The 19051-nt window shown below is 36.7% G+C and overlaps 2 protein-coding genes across 2 annotated transcripts; both read left to right on the top strand.

Annotated features, from left to right (window-relative positions):
* Positions 1-1870: 1870 nt before the first annotated feature.
* On the top strand, positions 1871-5230 carry myf6 (myogenic factor 6). Its single transcript, XM_066669151.1, has 4 exons — positions 1871-2015; positions 3694-4073; positions 4492-4570; positions 5115-5230. The coding sequence occupies exons 1-4, from the start codon at positions 1871-1873 to the stop codon at positions 5228-5230; spliced, it is 720 nt and encodes a 239-aa protein (XP_066525248.1).
* A 4477-nt stretch (positions 5231-9707) lies between these two features.
* myf5 (myogenic factor 5) lies at positions 9708-13077 on the top strand. Its single transcript, XM_066669353.1, has 3 exons — positions 9708-10148; positions 12390-12465; positions 12881-13077. Exons 1-3 carry the CDS (start codon positions 9708-9710, stop codon positions 13075-13077), a joined length of 714 nt encoding a protein of 237 aa, XP_066525450.1.
* The last annotated feature ends 5974 nt before the right edge of the window (positions 13078-19051 follow it).

Genomic DNA, 19051 nt, shown 5'->3' with positions numbered 1-19051 from the left:
CTGTGTGACCTACCACTGGTCAAGTAGAAATCCAGGTGTGGAATGATTTATAAAGCAGTGAAATACGAAGTGTGTTTGTCACAGAGCTGGGCACAGCTTCCTATTTAAGCCATAAACAATAACAATAACTCTCTAGATTTAAAGAAGACAGTGTGTTTGACCCTGAAGGTCACCCTTCATAGTGTGAACAGGGTTTAGAGGTCAGGGTCAATTCAAAACCTGTTTATTATATATGTGTTAATTTACCTATGTTGTAGTGTTTCAATTGCATTCGTTCTGAAATTTAAAGATACATATTAATTCATAACTCAAATTTATATTAAGAGGCTTGTATTGGGATTTTCATGTGTGTTTAGGGTCTAACACTGCATGTCTGTTTTGTTGCTTACATTTCACAATAATATCACTTACAGTTGACCAGAGAAGCCCTAGCAGCACAGAAACTGCATAAAGGTCATAGATTTTGGGTCAGTTTTCCTAACTTAGTAATTAACAGATAGATAAAGAGATAGATAGAGAGAGAGAGAGAGAGAGAGAGAGAGAGAGAGAGAGAGAAAGAGAGAGAGAGAAAATAGAGTGTGAGTGAAGGCCAACCAGAATAAGAGAAACAGTGCAAGAAAAAGAGAAAAAAGAAAAAAGACAGAGTGAAAGGGAAAGAATAAGAATTAGTGGGAGAATGAGAGTGAGTTGTTGAGTGAGGATTTACCTGATGTATTTCCACATTAGTGTGTTTTCCTTGTTGTGTGTATTTATATTTTACACACATGTAATATCAGTGTAAGTGGGGCTGGGGTGGGGTGGGGTGGTGGACGACTGGAATTAACTCATGTACAGAGTTACATAAGCTAAGGAAAACAGAACAGGGACAAGTTACACTTCATTTTAAAATCTGATTTTATTCAGATACAAACAAAACTTATTATCTCCAAAGAGGAAGTTACTCTTAAATTTCAGTCTCATTTTAACACAATGTACGCAGCACAAGTATGAGCAAGAGGTAACCTACTATTTGATAAACATCAGATAGTATATGTTTAGCCCCTTATACTTGTAAGTGAGTATACTTTTAATATTATCAGGTCAGCTGCAGATGCTATCAGATCAGATACTATTTGATAAACAGCATATAATAATGAGTGAACACTTATGTTTTTCTGTTGCAAAGATAAGTAACTAGTGTTCACACAGTTGTATCTTGTGCCCGTGTAATAGTATCTAGTGCTCACCAATCTTCAATTCAAATGAGCTTCCAGGAGCTTTATAATTCCTAGAAAGGAAGAACCCTGAACCTTAGAACTGTGTTAAGAATCTGAAGAAGCTTTAGTGTGTGAGAGTGTAAACATGTGGTAAACACACTGCCCCTGCTGCTGAAATACAGTGTGTTTGTATGTTTTACAGATTTATGACTACACCAACCTGGCGATTCCCAGTCATTGTTCAGAGGAACTCTACTATCATAAAAGTTAGGTGTAAAACCTGACTTCAGTTAATTTAATGCTTATTCTGTTTATGTGTAATGTTTGTGCTGTCTTTATGGCAAAGCGCGATTAGATTAGATTAGATTAAAGCGCATCAGTTGTTTAGAATACAAAGGTTTTACTGAGAAAGCCTTATTAAAAGTAGCTGTCTAGTGTTGTGATGTGTGGTTTCAGCTTTCAGAGAGGCGTGAAAGCGTAAGTATTTTTTACCCAGTGTGCAGCAGTTGTCCCATTGAAAAGTGTGTGATGCCCCGCAACAGCTAGCTGATGGTGTCCAGTTTCAGAATCTATATTTATATTCAAGGGAAACTTGTGTCACTGCACTCTTTAAATGCCAAAAGACAAACGTCTGACTGAATCTTAGCACAGTGTAGAATCAGGCAGAGAGAAACATGATGGACCTTTTTGAGACTGGATCTTATTTGTTTAATGATCTGCGATATATAGAGACTGACCACAGCTCTTTACAGAACCTGGACATAGCTGAAGTGTCTCCTCTTTATCAGGCCAATGGCAGCCCACTGTCTCCAGGCAGAGGTTGGTTAAAACCAATTATATGTGCTTCAGTAACATTTAAAATTTTTTATTTACCTATTTGACATGTCGTTTGACATTGTCGTTTTTTTTAAATTGACGTACCTTTCGTGTATGTCCAAAGAAAACAATGTTTCTAATTTTTCACCCACTAGTAGAGGCTTGAACATGAACACAAGTAATATTTTTGAAGGAATTAGCAGTTTAGTTTAGTGATTGGGATTTGTTACTGTGCTGTTTTGTGACTGGGTCAGAGTTTTTGTTTTAATTTTAGACCAGAATGTGTCCAAAATAGATGCTGGAGGTCCTGAACATCCTAGGACACATCTATAGGAAGTTTTCTATAGAAGCTGACTCTGCTATTCTGCTACACTAATTGATTTACAGTCATAGAAATTACCATTTTATTTTCTAATAAACACAAACATTGTTTAAAAAATAATAAATAAATAAACTCTAGCAATCAGTCATTTTTTCCATTTATTTTTTCACAATAAGTAACAGCCATTTTACTGACACCTAGTGGTCTGGATGTGTCAGACTTTTGGTTGTACCCCTATTTTAAACATGGCTGCTCCCATATGTGGAACCTGGCTAATTCAAGGACTAATAAGCAAAGTTAAAATTTCAGTCTACCCATATGTACGTTATGGAATATTATATGAATGTTTAGGCCTTTACTAGATGTAGTTTTACATGATTTAAATAATCTGTGTGTGGTTTGTGTGAAGAGGACCACAGTGAAAATGAACGTTATAAGGCATAAATATGCTGTTTTAATTATAAATTGTTTTAAAATGTGCAATGTTTTCTACACAAAGTTCAATATATGTACAAAGAGCACATTTGTTTATAAATTTTCCCCTTAATATTTATACTTTTGTCTGTTCTAATATGTGACTTGTATGTCAGTTTTTTGCCTTGGAGCTTGGAGGAATGCGATCTTGTTCAGCTATACACTCCTGTTGAATAATATAAATAACGATAAAATTCACTTTGACTTTGACTTTAAAAAGTGGATAATGGCACATTCCCCAATGTCCCAAATTTTTTTTGCAATATTTTGTGGGCATTCTATTCAAAATAGGCATTTTTTTTTCATAAAACTATAATATTTCCCAGTTTCAAAATCTGAAATAGGGTCTTTGTTTTATTTTACATTAATTATAGGGTTTATATGATTTGCTAATTATTGAATCCTGTTTTTATTTACATTCAGCATCCTGAAATATATATGTGCAGCAGGTAGTGTCGCAGTCACACAGCTCCAGGGACCTGGAGGTTGTAGGTTCGATTCCTGCTCCTGTTGGTGTATTGTCCCCGTGTCCGCGTGGGTTTCCTCCAGGTGCTCCGGTTTCCTCCCACAGTCCAAAAACACACGTTTGTAGGTGGATTGGCGACTCAAAAGTGTCCGTAGGTATGAGTGGTGACCCACCGTGACCCTGAAATGGATAAGCAGTTAGTTTTCTTGGAAAGCAAAAAGAAAAATGATTTAATAAATTAATCTACTATCTATCTACTCCTTTCTGAACTATTCTGTACTCCAAAATATGTCGGCAGTGTTATATTCAATGTTTCTGTTTGTGCTTGGCTTATTTCTTTTTGTAGAAAGAAATGGTATGGTAGCATAAATATCATTTTCAAGATGCTTTTAGACTTTTCTGCTGATCTATATTTTCAGGTGAGGACTGTATCCCAGGAGAGGGAGGTTGTGATAGCAGTGGTGAGGAACATGTTCCAGCTCCTCCAGGTCTCCAGGCTCATTGTGATGGACACTGCCTTGTCTGGGCGTGTAAAATATGCAAAAGAAAGAGTGCCCCAAGTGATAGGAGGAAGGCAGCTACGCTGAGGGAGCGACGGCGACTTAAAAAAATCAACGAGGCCTTCGATGCTCTGAAGAAAAAAACTGTTCCCAATCCAAACCAGAGGCTGCCTAAGGTGGAGATCCTACGCAGTGCTATAAACTACATTGAGAAGCTCCAGGATCTGCTTCACACTCTGGATGAGAGAGAGAGGCTCTCTGAGAGGAGCTCCTTCAATTACAACCTCAAAGAACATAATGTAAGAAACTACCATATAGATCTAACCTCAGTGATGTGCAGATGAAGAGTGGTTTATCAGCACAGGAAGTGAAGTTTGTACTACTGTGTTCTTGTATTGTTGGAACATTTTGATTTATAATAAAAGCAGCACTGCAACTAAACCCCATAAAATTAAACACAAAATTAAATCGGAAACTAAATATTAATTAATAAAATGTGTGTGGTGGGGTGTGGTGCCAGAGAGTGAACGTTTTTGACTCCCGGCCTTGGATGACTGAGGCATCAAGATTGAAATACATACTGCTATACATTGCACAGAGCATTTTCTGGTTTATAAAGATTAAGGCCCATTTCATAATTTCTTACCGGCACATAAAAATTCATAACATGGTGTATGGATGATATGCTGATACGTTGTCATTAATGTATCTGTTTAGGGGACTAACAGTGAATATCAGTGGAAAAAATCCTTTCAGGTTTGGCAGGGAAGTGTGGATCATTCTCATCAAACAGAAGGTCAGTAAAACACTCCGAATTATACTTATATTAGCACCTGCTTTTTCATAAAATCCCATATTATACATCACACAAGTATTTATTCTTTATTCAAAAGTTGATTTGCAAGGTTTTTGTGGGTACATGTATCAGAAGTGATGTACATTTTCTACTCTGTGTTTAACACTTAAGGATATTACACACTGAACTTGATTCATTCAGACATTAATAAATTATCTTGAGCATGTGTATAAGTGGACAGCATGGTGGCACTACAGGTAGTGTCACTCCCACACAGCTGTAGGATCCTGGGGTTGTGGGTTAAACCCTTCCCTGGGGTTACTGCCTTTTTGTGTTTTTCCCTGCGTGTGTGGTTTTCTCCCACAGTCCAAAAACATGTTGGTAGGTGGATTGCAAAAGTGTCCACAGGTGTGAGTGTGTGAGTGACTGTGATGGACTGGCACCTAGTCATTCTGGGACACTTTTTCAAACCGCAACTTTTTCCCTTTATATTAATGTCAAGCTATGAGTCTAAAATGGATATTTTCCTTTTTTTATTGTTTAGTTTGTCCAGCGGAGTCCTCAGTGTCCAGTCTTCATCAACTCTCCTCTATTGTCAACAGCATTTCCACAGAAAACTGTGAAAAAGTTCAGTGTTCTGAGGAAAATGCAGAAAAATGAAGATCACCTCACATTTTCCACATATCTGTTGTTTCAGGTTTTTTTTACATATTTATTTGTGAAGTTCTTGGCCAGTCTACTGTAGAACTGCACATGATTCCTGTTTTTAACACTCATTCTCATCAACTGAATGATTCCTGGCTGTTTTCTTTTAAATAATGTGTACATAGACTGTAATATTTTAATATTACAAAAAATATTTTGTATTTATGTATAAAATTGAATGAAAAATAAATTATTTTGTGTGCATTCAGTTACAAAAGAATTGTAGCGTAATATTTGAGACTCTAATCTAGTTAATTTAACTGGATTCTCTGACTTACAATCCAAATATACAAGCTTACACTGCTGTGATATCATGTGTTTGGAAAACTTCCCAAAATCTCTCACAAACACCAGCAAGCTTTGTCTAGTGTGGGATTTAAGAGGATTTGACCGTTTCAGGCTGCAGTGTGAGTAGCTGTTTGTTTATAACAGTGTTGAACTTAAATAGACTCACTTTCTGTGAGCAGGAGTTGTAGCTAATTAAAAGCATGTCTTTTCTTTCCTGCCCTAACTCAGAGGATAAACACAGGACAAAACATCTTCACAGGATGTGATAGCAGTGCTATTTGAAAATGTTATTAACTTTTGTCATTGAGAAATCCGGTTTAGACGCGTAATTCCAAATACAGATGTTGCCCACTAGGATGAGGACATGGCTTTAGTGGACTACTGACACACAGTAAAACAGAATGATGTGCAAAAACACATCAGTCAGTCAGTGTTTGTGGAAACAGTGAAAATAATATAATGAAAACAGAGCTCTGTTCTTTGCTTTGCAGTTGACTGAATGTGATAAAACCAGATCATATTCAGACATGAGCTCTTCAAAGTCACTTCTTATCTCTCCACTGTGATAGTTTGGCGATGGACTGAAATCAGATCTCTTTCGTTCTTGCACTGATTCTCTCTCACACTCTCTCTCTCTCTTTCTTAGTTCATAGTTCTATAGAGTAACATAATACTTACTATAAAATACCACAGAAACCATGAAATGATGTTGGATTCTCTGGAGAAGCTACACATGAGTTTAAGGTCACTTTGCTCAAAGCCAAATGTGGGCTAGAAGAGTTTCAAGCCCCCCAGTATTGAGCTTTGGGGCAGTAGAACTGTGTTCTCTGGAGGGATGAAGCTCCAACCATCATCTATCATCCGTACCTGAACACACTAACATTTATGTGGCTAAATGCAACATTCCAACATCAGTTTGCACCTTCTCAGAAGAGTCTAGTAATGTAGGAAAAGAATAAAATATTCCTATTTAATTGCATAGTTTATCAGTGAGTAGTTTAGTTTTGTTATGCACTGGTCAAACAGTATGTAATGATGCTAAAATGAAAGTAGGGCTCACACACTGGAGGCTGATGTGCAGATAGTTTTGGTGTATTTCGAGGATTGTGGTGATTTATGGCCTTTTTTTTTTGAGTGTGTGAGTTTTTTCAGGTCTGAAGCTGGCAGGACACTTCCTCCCGCTGCCAAACAAATGCTGCTGTCAATCATCAGAAACATCATGTGACTAATATGATCCTGTTATTGAGGGGGAAAAATGCAGCCAATAACCAGCCGCTCACAAAAAGAAGCTTTGGATAAAGCGGGTCAAATAGAGGTGGACAATGTCTGCCTTCTGCATTTTTCTTCCGAAACTTTGCTGTTGGAATGAAATCTTGTACGTCCACCTCAGCTGTTGTTTACATATTGTTTAAAATATCATGAAGAATGAAACAAAAGTTAATACTCTGCTATTATATATGACTATTTCTTTCTTTCTTTCTTTCTTATTTTGGGTGGCACGGTGGTACGACACATAGTGTCACTGTCAGACAGCCTCAGGTTCCTGTGTTTGTGGGTAAGGTTCAAACATCACCTCAGGTCTCTGTCTGTGTGGAGTTTGGTGTGTTTTCCCTGTGTCTGTGTGGGGCTCTACTGGGTGCTCCAGTATCTTTCCACACTTTGGTGTGTATAAATGTATGAATGTGTTATGCCCAGTGATGGACTGGTGCCCTGTTCAGGGTGTGCTCCTCTTTTGCGCCAATGGTTTCTGCGTAGGTATTCCCCAGCCACAACCCCAAACAGGATGAGCTGTTTACAGAGAATGAATAAATGAATGAATGAATTCATTAATGAGTCATGATCATTTCCTCTCACAAGGCACATCGCACTGTAACATACAGCAGCACCATTAAAACCTAAGCCATATTTCAGTCTTAATATCTGTGTGTGGACATGAGAGAGCTGTGGAGTTTGAAGATTAAAGGGCACCCTGTTGCCCTGTACTTAACAAGGTCTCTGACCCAGTGGCTAGTGTGACCAAACACATCACCCATTTCCCAGGAGACCACTTCAGTTCTCCACATTGGCCACATGAGTCTTGGAGCAGTACTACATTTCCAATATGTACTTTTTTGTACTCCAATGTTGGTCTTTATTGCCTCAGAAAACATATCAATTAAAGACATTAAGGACACTCTGCAGAAGTGTGATATATGTTCTTGGTTTATTCTTTTCAAAAGATACATCACTGACAGGTATTCTCGTCCAACAAGTTAAATACCATTGTCAACGTCTTTTTCAGCTGTGAGCAACACAAACTACTGCTACTACATTAACAGTGTTTACTTAGCTGCAGAAAGCAAACATTTTTACACACTCTGAGAGAGAGAGAGAGAAAGTATCCACACCCTCCTTATTTGCTGTTGCCCTCTACTCATCAGTACAAGAGAGGCTGTCTGTCTCTAATCTTTACACTCGGTGCTGAAAAGTTGCTTTGGGCATTTGATTGCATTTAACAATTAGAAAATTACTGAGGAATAGAGCGACGTTGGATAATAAGCTCCAACACAACTTCAAATCATCCCAAAGATATTGGATGTATCTCCATCAGTTCAGGTCAAAATGCATCTAATAAATGCAATGTAATCTCTCTCTCTCTCTCTCTCTCTCTCTCTCTCTCTCTCTCACCCACCATTGGAATTCTACATCTGTTTTTCTAGTCAGTTCTGTGTTATGTGATGTGTGTTTGTTAATTAGTTGTTAAGTAATGTAATGAGTTTAATATGTTTTCAATAACACCGCTCTACTAATTTTAACACCTTTATTTCAGCTCTGCAGCAGCTCCATAGCGCCACCCTCCATGAGGAGCTCTGGCTACGATATGACTTCTTGAACAACACCTACATTTCAGCTGAAATTAACCTGTTTAGTTTCAAATAGTTGTTCAGTTTCACAACAGGGAGATTAAAGTAATACTAGTCATCCATTCACTGAAAATTTCTAATGGTAGGTTTTTGACTAAATAAAAAAGTGATTACGTAAAAAAATAAATGCAGTGTAAGCTCAGTGTTATTTACTAGATATGAATTATGAAAATTGCTCTAAGTGATGTTTGTGGCCATTAGGGATATATATGTTTTTGTGTGTGTGTGTGTGTGTGTGTTTATATGTTTTAATATACATTGTTTTAATGTACTGAATATCTTATTTTCATATATGATAGAGTTAATGTGAAGTGTTGAATATGAAAATGATCAATATTTGTTCCAGCTGTTGATATTACCCTCTTTCCAGGTCTATCATGCTGGCAGTCACAAGGTTAATAGTTTTTACAGATGTGATTTCAAGCTGTATAATGCCAATATAAATGTAAAACATAATTTTAAGATAAAGCCTAAGTCACTGAAGATGTTCAGAGCTTTTAATATGGCATAAGTGTGCGGGCTATGTGTGTGTGTGTGTGTGTATGTGTGTGTGTGTGTGTGTGTGTTGGGGTGAGGAACTGGGGAGGAGGAGGTCTTGAGAGGGTATTGGGGCAATTTTGGGAGGGTGGGGTAAGAGGGGGCTGATTTCACCCTTTTGCTCTGGGCCAATGGGGCATGGTCATCACAGCTGTGATGTGGGCCCAGGGTCGTAGCTGCTATAAGAAGAGCTCAACAGCCTTCACACATCACTCTGGAACTTCAGCAGACATTTTTACATCAGTCTGTAGTCAACGTTCTCAAGTAGCGCTTCAGCAGAGGACGAGCGTGATCGCGTTTTTGCATGAGGTTACTAACGAACTATTTATCCCGCTAAGAGCTCCCTAGAAAGCTCATTTTTGATCTTGGGTGTTATTTTCATGATTTTTTTTTCATGAAGTTAGTTACAAGCTTGCTTTCCCTTTAGGAGATATTATAAGCTACAATCTTCTTTACATGTACATTTCACTCCTGAAGTCTACTAACAAACCAATTTTATTTCTAGGAGCGTACTTGCAATTTACATTTTTTAAACAAATTTATTAGCTTGCTAATTTTTTCTCCAGGAGGATAGAATTGAGTTATTTTATTACTTAACAGGAAATTGCTAGTGAGTGATTATAAGCAAGTTATTTTTTTACAACTGGCAACCTAATTCTTCACCAGTGATAATAACCTCTGAGAGAACTCTCCTGATCAGAAGAATGGATGTTCTGTGCTCTTCTCAGTCATTCTGCTCATCTTCCCCTGACGCTCAGGAGTTGATTTCCTCAGGAGAGCCTGTATGTGAGGAAGATGCTCATGTGCGGGCCCCTGGGGGCCTCCAAGCAGCGGGGCCATGTCTGCAGTGGGCTTGTAGGGCCTGTAAACGTAGATCCAGCAGTGTAGAGCGGCGACGAGCAGCCACTCTAAGGGAACGCCGGCGTCTCAGCAAGGTCAACCATGCTTTTGATGCTCTGCGCCGATGCTCCTCTGCAAACAGCCAGCGGCTTCCCAAAGTAGAGATCCTCCGGAATGCCATCCACTACATCCACCACCTGCAGGAACTTCTCCGGGAACATGTCCAGGAATACTACAGCGTTCCTCAAGAGAGCAGCTCCGAACCACCCAGCCCCTCCTCCTCATCATCCTGCTCCGATAGCATGGTAACTATTAAAAATAATACTCCTGAGTAGCATAGAAAATATGAATAAAAATTCAATAAAATACTCAGCATCAAACTTTTTTGGTTTAGTTCTAATAAATTTTACACAGTAAACACTTATTAAAGATGCTAAAGCCATATCAGTGAACATTAGCAGTAAAAAAATATTCATAGTAAAAAAAGTTTAAAATATCATTTTTATTTTAGTGCACAACGTTTGCTGTTGTCACATTTTATGTTCCTCTGCTTAAGTATTTTAAATTCAACAGTAAATGGACATTAAAGTGTTTTCTGTAGCTCATTTATTAACTTATTTACACTTACAAACACATTTGACAAATGTGAGCAAAACATCATATGACGTTTTAGTTTTGTGTGAACGTTTGGTTTGAAAATCATCAATTTTTAATGAATGATTAATTAGATGGTACATAATAAATGTTGTTTATTTTTCATAAAACATAATGTATTACTAAAGAATTAACAGATTAAGCCTAAGGAGGTTTTGAGCAGATCTAGGTTTGAAAATGTTTTATTTACACCTTTCAAAACATGGAATATTTGAATATATTTTTAAAGACATGTTTTGAAAGTTGTACATACACTCATTGTATAGGAATGTGCACTACAAATAAACTGAGACTATTCTGATTTTTAAGGGTACCTGAAAAGTAAGTGGTTACACTTGCATCAGTTTTGGCTCAGTTCACAGTTATAGACATGGTCTACATTTGTTTCATTTATACAAAGTGTCTGCCAAATAAATAAAGAAATGTAAATGCAGTGTTGTAAAAGCAATTATTCAGATGCTTATGTATATTGTTGTTGTCCCAAGAAAAACACGTATCTTCACTTTTGTTCATTTTTTACTACAAAAATACATTTCAATGTATTTCTTTGAAATGTGACAAAATTAATATTAATTAATAAAATGTAAGTACAAGCATTTGGCAGACAAAATATAATAATATATATATAAAATATATAATATAATATAATATAATATAATATAATATAATATAATATAATATAATATAATACTCTGTCTCGCTCTGCTGTGTGTGATTGTGTGTTATCTATAGTAAATTTTGTCCACATCTGGATCCTTTATACCGTGGTGTATTAGTTTACTGCTTTGTGTCTGGTCTTTTAAAACGGCTTTGGTCAGGTTTTTATTAGCGTGACGTTTAAATTGTCTTTATTCTTCCTTTATTTCATCTTTATGGTGGCTAGGAAACCATCCAAAAAGAAAGAAGCAAACGTTTCTCACTGATGGAGTCCTATTGGATTGCACTGGGGTGGTTTTATTTGCTTCTGTTCCTAGCCATGACAAACTTTCATTTGTAGGAGGGAGACAGAGCTAGTCAAAAGCCATAGTCGTGTTATTAGCCCTCTCTCTGCTATGAATTTATTTATTGGATGGAAGACAGGTTTGATAGCTTCTTTTTGTCTGTGTTGGATTGAATACCTGTGTATATTATGAAATACACACACACACACACACACACACACAGACCCCCCCTCCCCACACACTCTTAATTAAGAGTTATATAATTATCAGAGTATTTAATTAACTATTCATGAAAAAATGACTAAACAGTTACTAATGGATACTCACTAATAAATAAAAACTAATGATTGTTTGCTGAGGTTGCTCATTGCACTAAAGCATGATTTTGACTTAATTCAAGGTATTTATCCATGAATTTGCCTGAGTTGTTCTCCAAGTGTCTGTTTATCAGGACTTTAGTGATTTAAGATATTTTGAATAATGGATAAAGACTATTAAGAGTCCAGAAAAGTCTCAGTCTGAGTCTAGCTGCATTCCTCCATGGACTCTGTTCCTGAAGGATTTTCTGGACATTTTCTAGACGTTGTCTTTGCCAGAGTGTTGTCTTTCTCGAGCTGGTGTTCTTTTCACTCCTGTGATTGATTCGTTATGCTCAGAGTCCAGAGAAGCATGAGAGCCCCTCATGGGGGAAAGAGGGAGGAAGGAGCATGAAATAACGATATGAGAAATATGAGAAGCTGGAAAAAGCCACTTAAAAATTGTAACTTAAATGTAAAAAAGAGATGAAAAATCATATTGTTTTGTAGTCCCTAAATGAACAAGAGCATGTCTTAAATAAATTTAGTACTGAATCGCTGATACATCCAGAGCATTAGCTGTCAGTGCAACTGTGGTTTCATAACATGTAAGTAAGTCAGTAATTAAATAAATAAATATCTGTTCTCTTCACAGACAGATTGCAGCAGTCCAGTCTGGTCTCAGATCAGTTTAACCCCCAGCAGCTCATACAGTTATGAGTTACACACTGGTAAGGTTTCTGCATTTCTAATTAGACATATCACAAGTCAGATGTAAATATTAGTATGAAAAAGAAATTCCCCTTTCAGTCGATTAGTTGAGTTGCAGTCGATTAGTTGAGTGTCTGAATTTTGTTACTAGGGCTAGGAAGAACTGGAAACGTATTTGTATGTTGCCCATCTGGCTCAAGCCATTACTTGCTAAGTAGATTCTGAATGAGCTTGAGCTCAAATAAACAAACAAATATATGCAATGCAATTTATGCATATATAATTACAACATAAGAATGCTGTTTGTTTATTTGAGCTCAGGCTTATTCAGTCTTCAGTTGGAAATCCTCCTCTATATTGAAAATAGGTTTTTGTTTCCCTTAAACATTCTAGTGCTGTTATTTCAGGGAGCTGACTGTCTCTTTATTTTTGCAGTTGACAATGCAATGGACAGAGCTGTCGGAGCATCCAGTCTGCAGTGTTTGTCCAGTATAGTGGATAGACTATCCTCAGTGGATTCTGGGATTAATGTTGGATTAAAAAATATTGAAGCGCTTTCTCCAGCTCACAGCAACTCTCAGTGTAGCTCTCCAGAAAGCCCATTTAACAGACCTGTATACCACATCCTTTAACCACTGTAAAATAAAAGTTTCCATACAATATATTTCCAGGAAACAGGTCTTCACAGGCTTTTAATAAATGCAAAATACAGACATCATTATGTTGATGACATTCATACTGTATATGTATACAGTCCAATAAACAGACCTGTATATTACATCCTTTATTACCGAACAACTACTGGACAGAGGCCAGTAGTCACTGTCCTAATTTTAGATGTTCAAATTCATGTAGTTGCCCTGTGATGGACAGTGAGTTTCAGCACTGTGCCGTTGTGATTCTGGGTAGACTTCGGACCCACCGGGGCTCTGAACAGAATAAAGCAGTTACAGAACACGAATGAACAATTGAACGAAATAATAAATGGATTAATATCATAATTAAATACACTGTACTTAGATTCTGACATAGGAGCTTCATAACACGTACTGGAAACATACAGTAACAGCCAAAGGTCTGGTACATAGGGTTTCAAACAATTGAGCATGTATATTAATATGTTACAAGTATTAAATAATATGCTAATTTTTAAAATATTTTATTCATGCTTATGACTCCCTATGTAGGCTTTAAATCAAGTGTTATGGTGACACAGCAGGTATTGTCCTAGTCACACAGCACCAGGGAACTAGAAGTTGTGGGTTCGAATCCCACTCCGGGTGACTGTCTATAAGGAGTTTGATGTGTTCTCCCTGTGTCCGTGTGGGTTTCCTCCAGGTGCTCCGGTTTCCTTCCATGGTCCAAAAACGCATGTTTGTAGTTGGATTGACAACTCAAAAGTGTCCATAGGTGTGAGTATATGTGTGTGTCTCCAGGGTGTGTTCCTGCCTTGCACCCAGTGATTCTGGGTAGGCTCCAGACCCACCGCAACCCTGAACTGGATAAGCGGTTACAGACAATGAATGAATGAATTAAAAAATGAATGCTGAATTTGTAACTTTTTTGTTGTTGTACATAAGCTGTGTACATACTGTATGTATCTGAAATGACAATTACTCAGTGTACTATATTTAAATTCCTTTCTTGTTATGATGCTATCTCATGTATGAATACTGGAAAATCTGTATTTAATAGTGAAATATAATAAAATAAAACTTTCTTAAAACTTTCTTTCTAATTAACAAAAAATGTTTTTTTATTGTCGGGTTGGTTTTCTTCAGTCTCGTTGCATTTGTCCTCACCTGGGAAACGAGTGTTTATGAGAGAGTGTGTGTGTGTGTGTATGTGTGTATGTGTGTGTGTGTGTGTGTATGTGTGTGTGTGTAGAAGAAAACACAGGAAATGAGGGATGTGGTGGGTTAATGTGACAAATGCTGTGTATCATTCTCACCTCTTTAGTACTCCTGTCATGAACAAATGGCTTTGTGTTGACCCTCTAACACTCACATTAAGGTGTGCCCATACAAATGTAAATGTGAAAAGAAATGCTTTGGAATGCCTGGAGAAGCTACACATGAAGTTCAGATTACCATATCCAATACGAAGATATAATTTAAGGAACCAATCCCACCAAGTTGTGGAATTGTGCTTTTAAACTGCTATCAAGCAGCAGAGTGATAAATGGATAGCATAGGGACATACTGCATATTTATAGATCTGTGCATACTGAAAAAGAAGGTGTAGGGCTAAATATAACCCACCTTTGAGGCACTGGGCAATTTTTTGGGGGAAATAAATTCTAAATATATCATTCTGATTAACAGAGATGCATTTTAACGGTTGATTAATAGAGGAGGAATAAATTATATACTTTCAATCTTAGTTAAGCTGTTTAATTGTTTTTGGTAGAATCTAAATAATTTTTCAAAAGATAAATGTAGTGCTGCATTTTAGCCACCAGGGGATGTAGCTTGCTTTTCTGTACACACTACGCCCTCTGTATTGGCATTTGATTATTTATCTGTCATTATGTAAGACAACACAGACTGCAATGGAATGTAATTAATCTGTTACATAGTATATGACAAAATAATAATAATAATAATAATAATACATTTTTAAAAATCACATGTATTTATGCACTTAACTGTATGTTGCAGACTGTGACACAATTTGTGAATAGTGAAACATGTTTGTGACTTGTGGATTATGTTTAATTTGTGGATTAACATTTACACATTTGTCAAGTGATTGTCATATCAGAAATTCACAAGCAAAAACACTCATACTTTTGATAACAGGAATGTGTGATATATCGAAATTCATTCATTTATTATCTGTAATCCTTATCCAGTTCAGGGTCGCCGTGGGTTCAGAGCCTACCTGGAATCATTGGGCGCAAGGCGGGAATACACCCTGTAGGGGGCGCCAGTCCGTCACAGGGCAGCACAGACACACACACACATTCACTCACACCTACGGACACTTCTGAGTCGCCAATCCACCTACCAACGCATGCTTTTGGACTGTGGGAGGAAACCGGAGCACCCGGAGGAAACCCACGCGGACACGGAGAGAACACACCAAACACCTGGAGCAGGAATCAAACCACTTCCACTCACTGGCCACTTTGATGGAAAACACTCATCTTGTATGTCATGTTGTCAGTGCTGCTTTAATTAATGTGCTATTGTGATGTCATCAGTGCAGCTTTTTGCTAATGCATACTATGTTATTTGCATAACACTTTGCAATTGTGATATCATCAGTGATTTCTGTGGACCATTTTGATGTGATTAGTATAACATGTCACATTATGCCATCTGTGCTACCCGTAGCTTACGGACAACTGTGATGTCATCTTCATAATCTGTGGCCAATGTGATGTGATGAACCATATATATAGCATGAGAGCAGCTCAGTTTTGATGACATCAGTGAAAACTGTCACTTAATGGTCATTGTGATGTCATTATCACTACCTGTCACTTAATAGTAACTGTGATGTAATTGATGCAGCCTATTGTTTATGGAGACTTTTGATGTCATATGAGTCACTGTTTTGTCACAGTTATCTTGTCTCCTGTATCCTGTTTTTTTTAATCACAGTATTTTGACAGAATCCACAAACACAAAAATAACAACCAAATGCAAGTTGTACACACAGACATTTATATTTATTTATACAAATATAATATGTATAACAATTGCATATCACATGGTATTGTTTTTGTGTCTCTGTACAGTTTAATCTACAGTTTTAACCAGCCTTGAAAATGCAAGTCATTGTTGGTAAGAAAAGTGTTTAAAGAATACAAAAAGGGGAGAAGGATCTGTAGATCAAGGGACAAAATAAATATTTCACAGCATCGTCTGCTTTCATTAACAACATTGGACAAACTTATAGTTCTTTCAGAGGATTCCACTAGCAAAGGAACAATACAAATACCCAGGAAAACAAACAACCAAAATTAATAGTAATATAAATAACAACATTACACTCTTAAAAATAAAGGAGCTACAAAAGGTTCTTTATCTGATGCCATAGAAGAAACACATTTGCTAATTTATTATTATTATTATTTGCTTATTTTTGCTAGCAATATTAAATGGGTAAAAACCTTAACTGTGATGGATTTTTAAGCCTTTAAAAGGTTCTTCATACTCACACATCATTTAAACAAACAAATCATTCACACATCATTTAAAAAACATAAAACAGTTTTTTATGGAACCAAGTGGTTCTTCTACGGCACTGTTCCAAGAACCCTAAGTAGCGCCTTTATATTTAAGAGTGTACCTTCCTTGGTCAACAACTCATTTCGTTAGCATGTAATATGGTAATATGTCCGAAAATTTGTAGACACCCCTTATAATAAGACAATATAATTTTGTGTAAACTTGAAACCAAATGAGAGCAGCTGCAGATTCAGATGTACTGAATTAGCATTTTTGGTCCCAAACTAATTTTTCTGTGTCTGAATATCAAAATCCTCAAAGCAATGTTCCAACATCTAAAGCCTTCCTGAAAAGTAGACAGGAAAGCATGTGTTCATACACCTTTGGACATAGTGTTTCCCATAAATGCTATCTTATAGAATGATTGTCAAAAATAGGATGGGATTGGATAAAATAGTCAGTTTGTGGAAGAGTATACAGTAAAATGTAACAGAATAACATCACAATTAATAGTCTGGTTTTGTTTTTTAACTCTGAGATCACAAAATTGAAAATATAAACCATTTTAAAATGACAAATAATAAAGTGTTATGACCACCCTCCATAATATATTCTTTTCGTATATCTGTGTTTGACATTCTGTTTGTCTTCAAATAAATAAGAGATTTTATTCCATATATTATATGAATTTTTAATAAATAGAATATCTTTATTATACTTTATGTAAAATTGCATCAGAAACATGTGGCTAACTTCAGTGCGTGAACCTTTTTTAAATGTAACATAACTTTTCATAATTTCGTGCATACCCAAACTGAATGAAAATCGTTTTGATTAGCACTACTGCTGCAGTTAGCTTATACATTAAGACAGCTGTTGCTAGAAGGGATATGCTAGCTGCTTCATTTGCTTGTCATATTGATTCCATTAGCTCCTAGACATGCTAGCATCTGTAGCCTGTATGCTAGCAAGATATTTTCATCCACTTAGTGAATAGGCTGAAAATGCTAGCATAGCTAACGACAAATTGAAGCTAGTAAACCAGGGAACAAATTGAAACAGCTAGAATGAACGTCATCTACTACATGTAATATCATTAGTTGTGTTAGCATTTTAAACAGAATTATTTTTAAGCCAATGCTAAAATGTAACAAGTATACAGCAAAATACCAATTAAGCTAGCCAGCCAAGCATGAAAACTGCTATTAGCCAGGTGTTAACTAGCAATTTTAGCATTTCATCAAGTGGAAGGCATAAACTAAGATCTGTCTCAAAACCTTTGAGCTCTCCACACAAAGCATTTTACATCATAATCCACTTGTTAAATGTGACACCACACATGATGCTTCGCTGATTCTGGGTCCAATCGCACCTAAGGTCTCTTGCCATACATTAATAAAATGTATGTTTACTGTATGAATTTAGTTAAATGTCTCAATCCATTCTGTGATATCTGTTCAGGAGTTCAGAAAAAGGAGTGACTTAAATGTAAACAGAAGCAAATGTGTGTCTTTGACCACACAATTTGTGCATTTACAGCTCATTCTGATGTGTCTCACGATCAGAACAGGTGTTTTGTTATGAGTTCTGCTACCGGCAATTATCTAATATAAAAGTAGCTAAGATTTGTTCAGAAATTCAATAGATTTGGTGCTTATTTAGTCTGTTTTTTTTTAAAGTCAGCAGAAGGTCTGAAATGTCACTAAATCTAGCGGCAAAATCACTAAGTTGGCCTTACTGAGTAGCGGTTAGTACCCGGATGTGACGTCACAACTTAACAAGCGGACATGCGTGTTCTAGGAGGCAATGTCACTGCTGTCTAACTGGACTCTCTCAGTAATCTTCTGTTATGAGGCTGGATGTTGGCTGGAATGTTGAAAACTTAAACAGCTGCCTGTGTAGACAGTGGGCAGTAAGGCAGCTCATCAGGAATTGAGACAAAGGGACCATGCTAATATGGCTAATAACAAATTTGGGCTAGTTAACAGAGCACTTAAAACCTATGTTAGCTAACTAACATGCTGCTAGCCATACTTGCATTTCTGCACAAGGGCTAAATCATAAAAGTTTATGCACTTTTCCCTTTAAATGTCTGCCAAGAGTCTTACAAAATGACAAAATGAAATGAAAAAAATAAATAGGAGTGTTATTGCTAAATCTACCCTTTTTGTACAAAATATTCCTTGCTACAATATGGTATAAAATACCTCACGTTTATCCAATCAAGGACAGGTTAGACACAAAAAAGCTACTCTTTCGCACAGACACAAGCACCAGAAGAATCTGTCAAAGAGGTTATTGTACAAAGCAGTGGAAAAATGGGGATAATTCAACAAAATGCAAAAATCAAACCAAAACTATCTGTCAACAAACACTGCAAAAAAAAAAGAAAAAAAAAAAAAGGAAGTGAAATCATCATACATTTAGT

This window comes from Hoplias malabaricus, chromosome 4 (assembly GCF_029633855.1).
Source record: "Hoplias malabaricus isolate fHopMal1 chromosome 4, fHopMal1.hap1, whole genome shotgun sequence".
Lineage (NCBI taxonomy): Eukaryota > Metazoa > Chordata > Actinopteri > Characiformes > Erythrinidae > Hoplias > Hoplias malabaricus.
The sequence above is the reverse complement of the archived record's forward strand: the minus strand, read 5'-3'. Positions and strand labels throughout refer to the sequence as shown.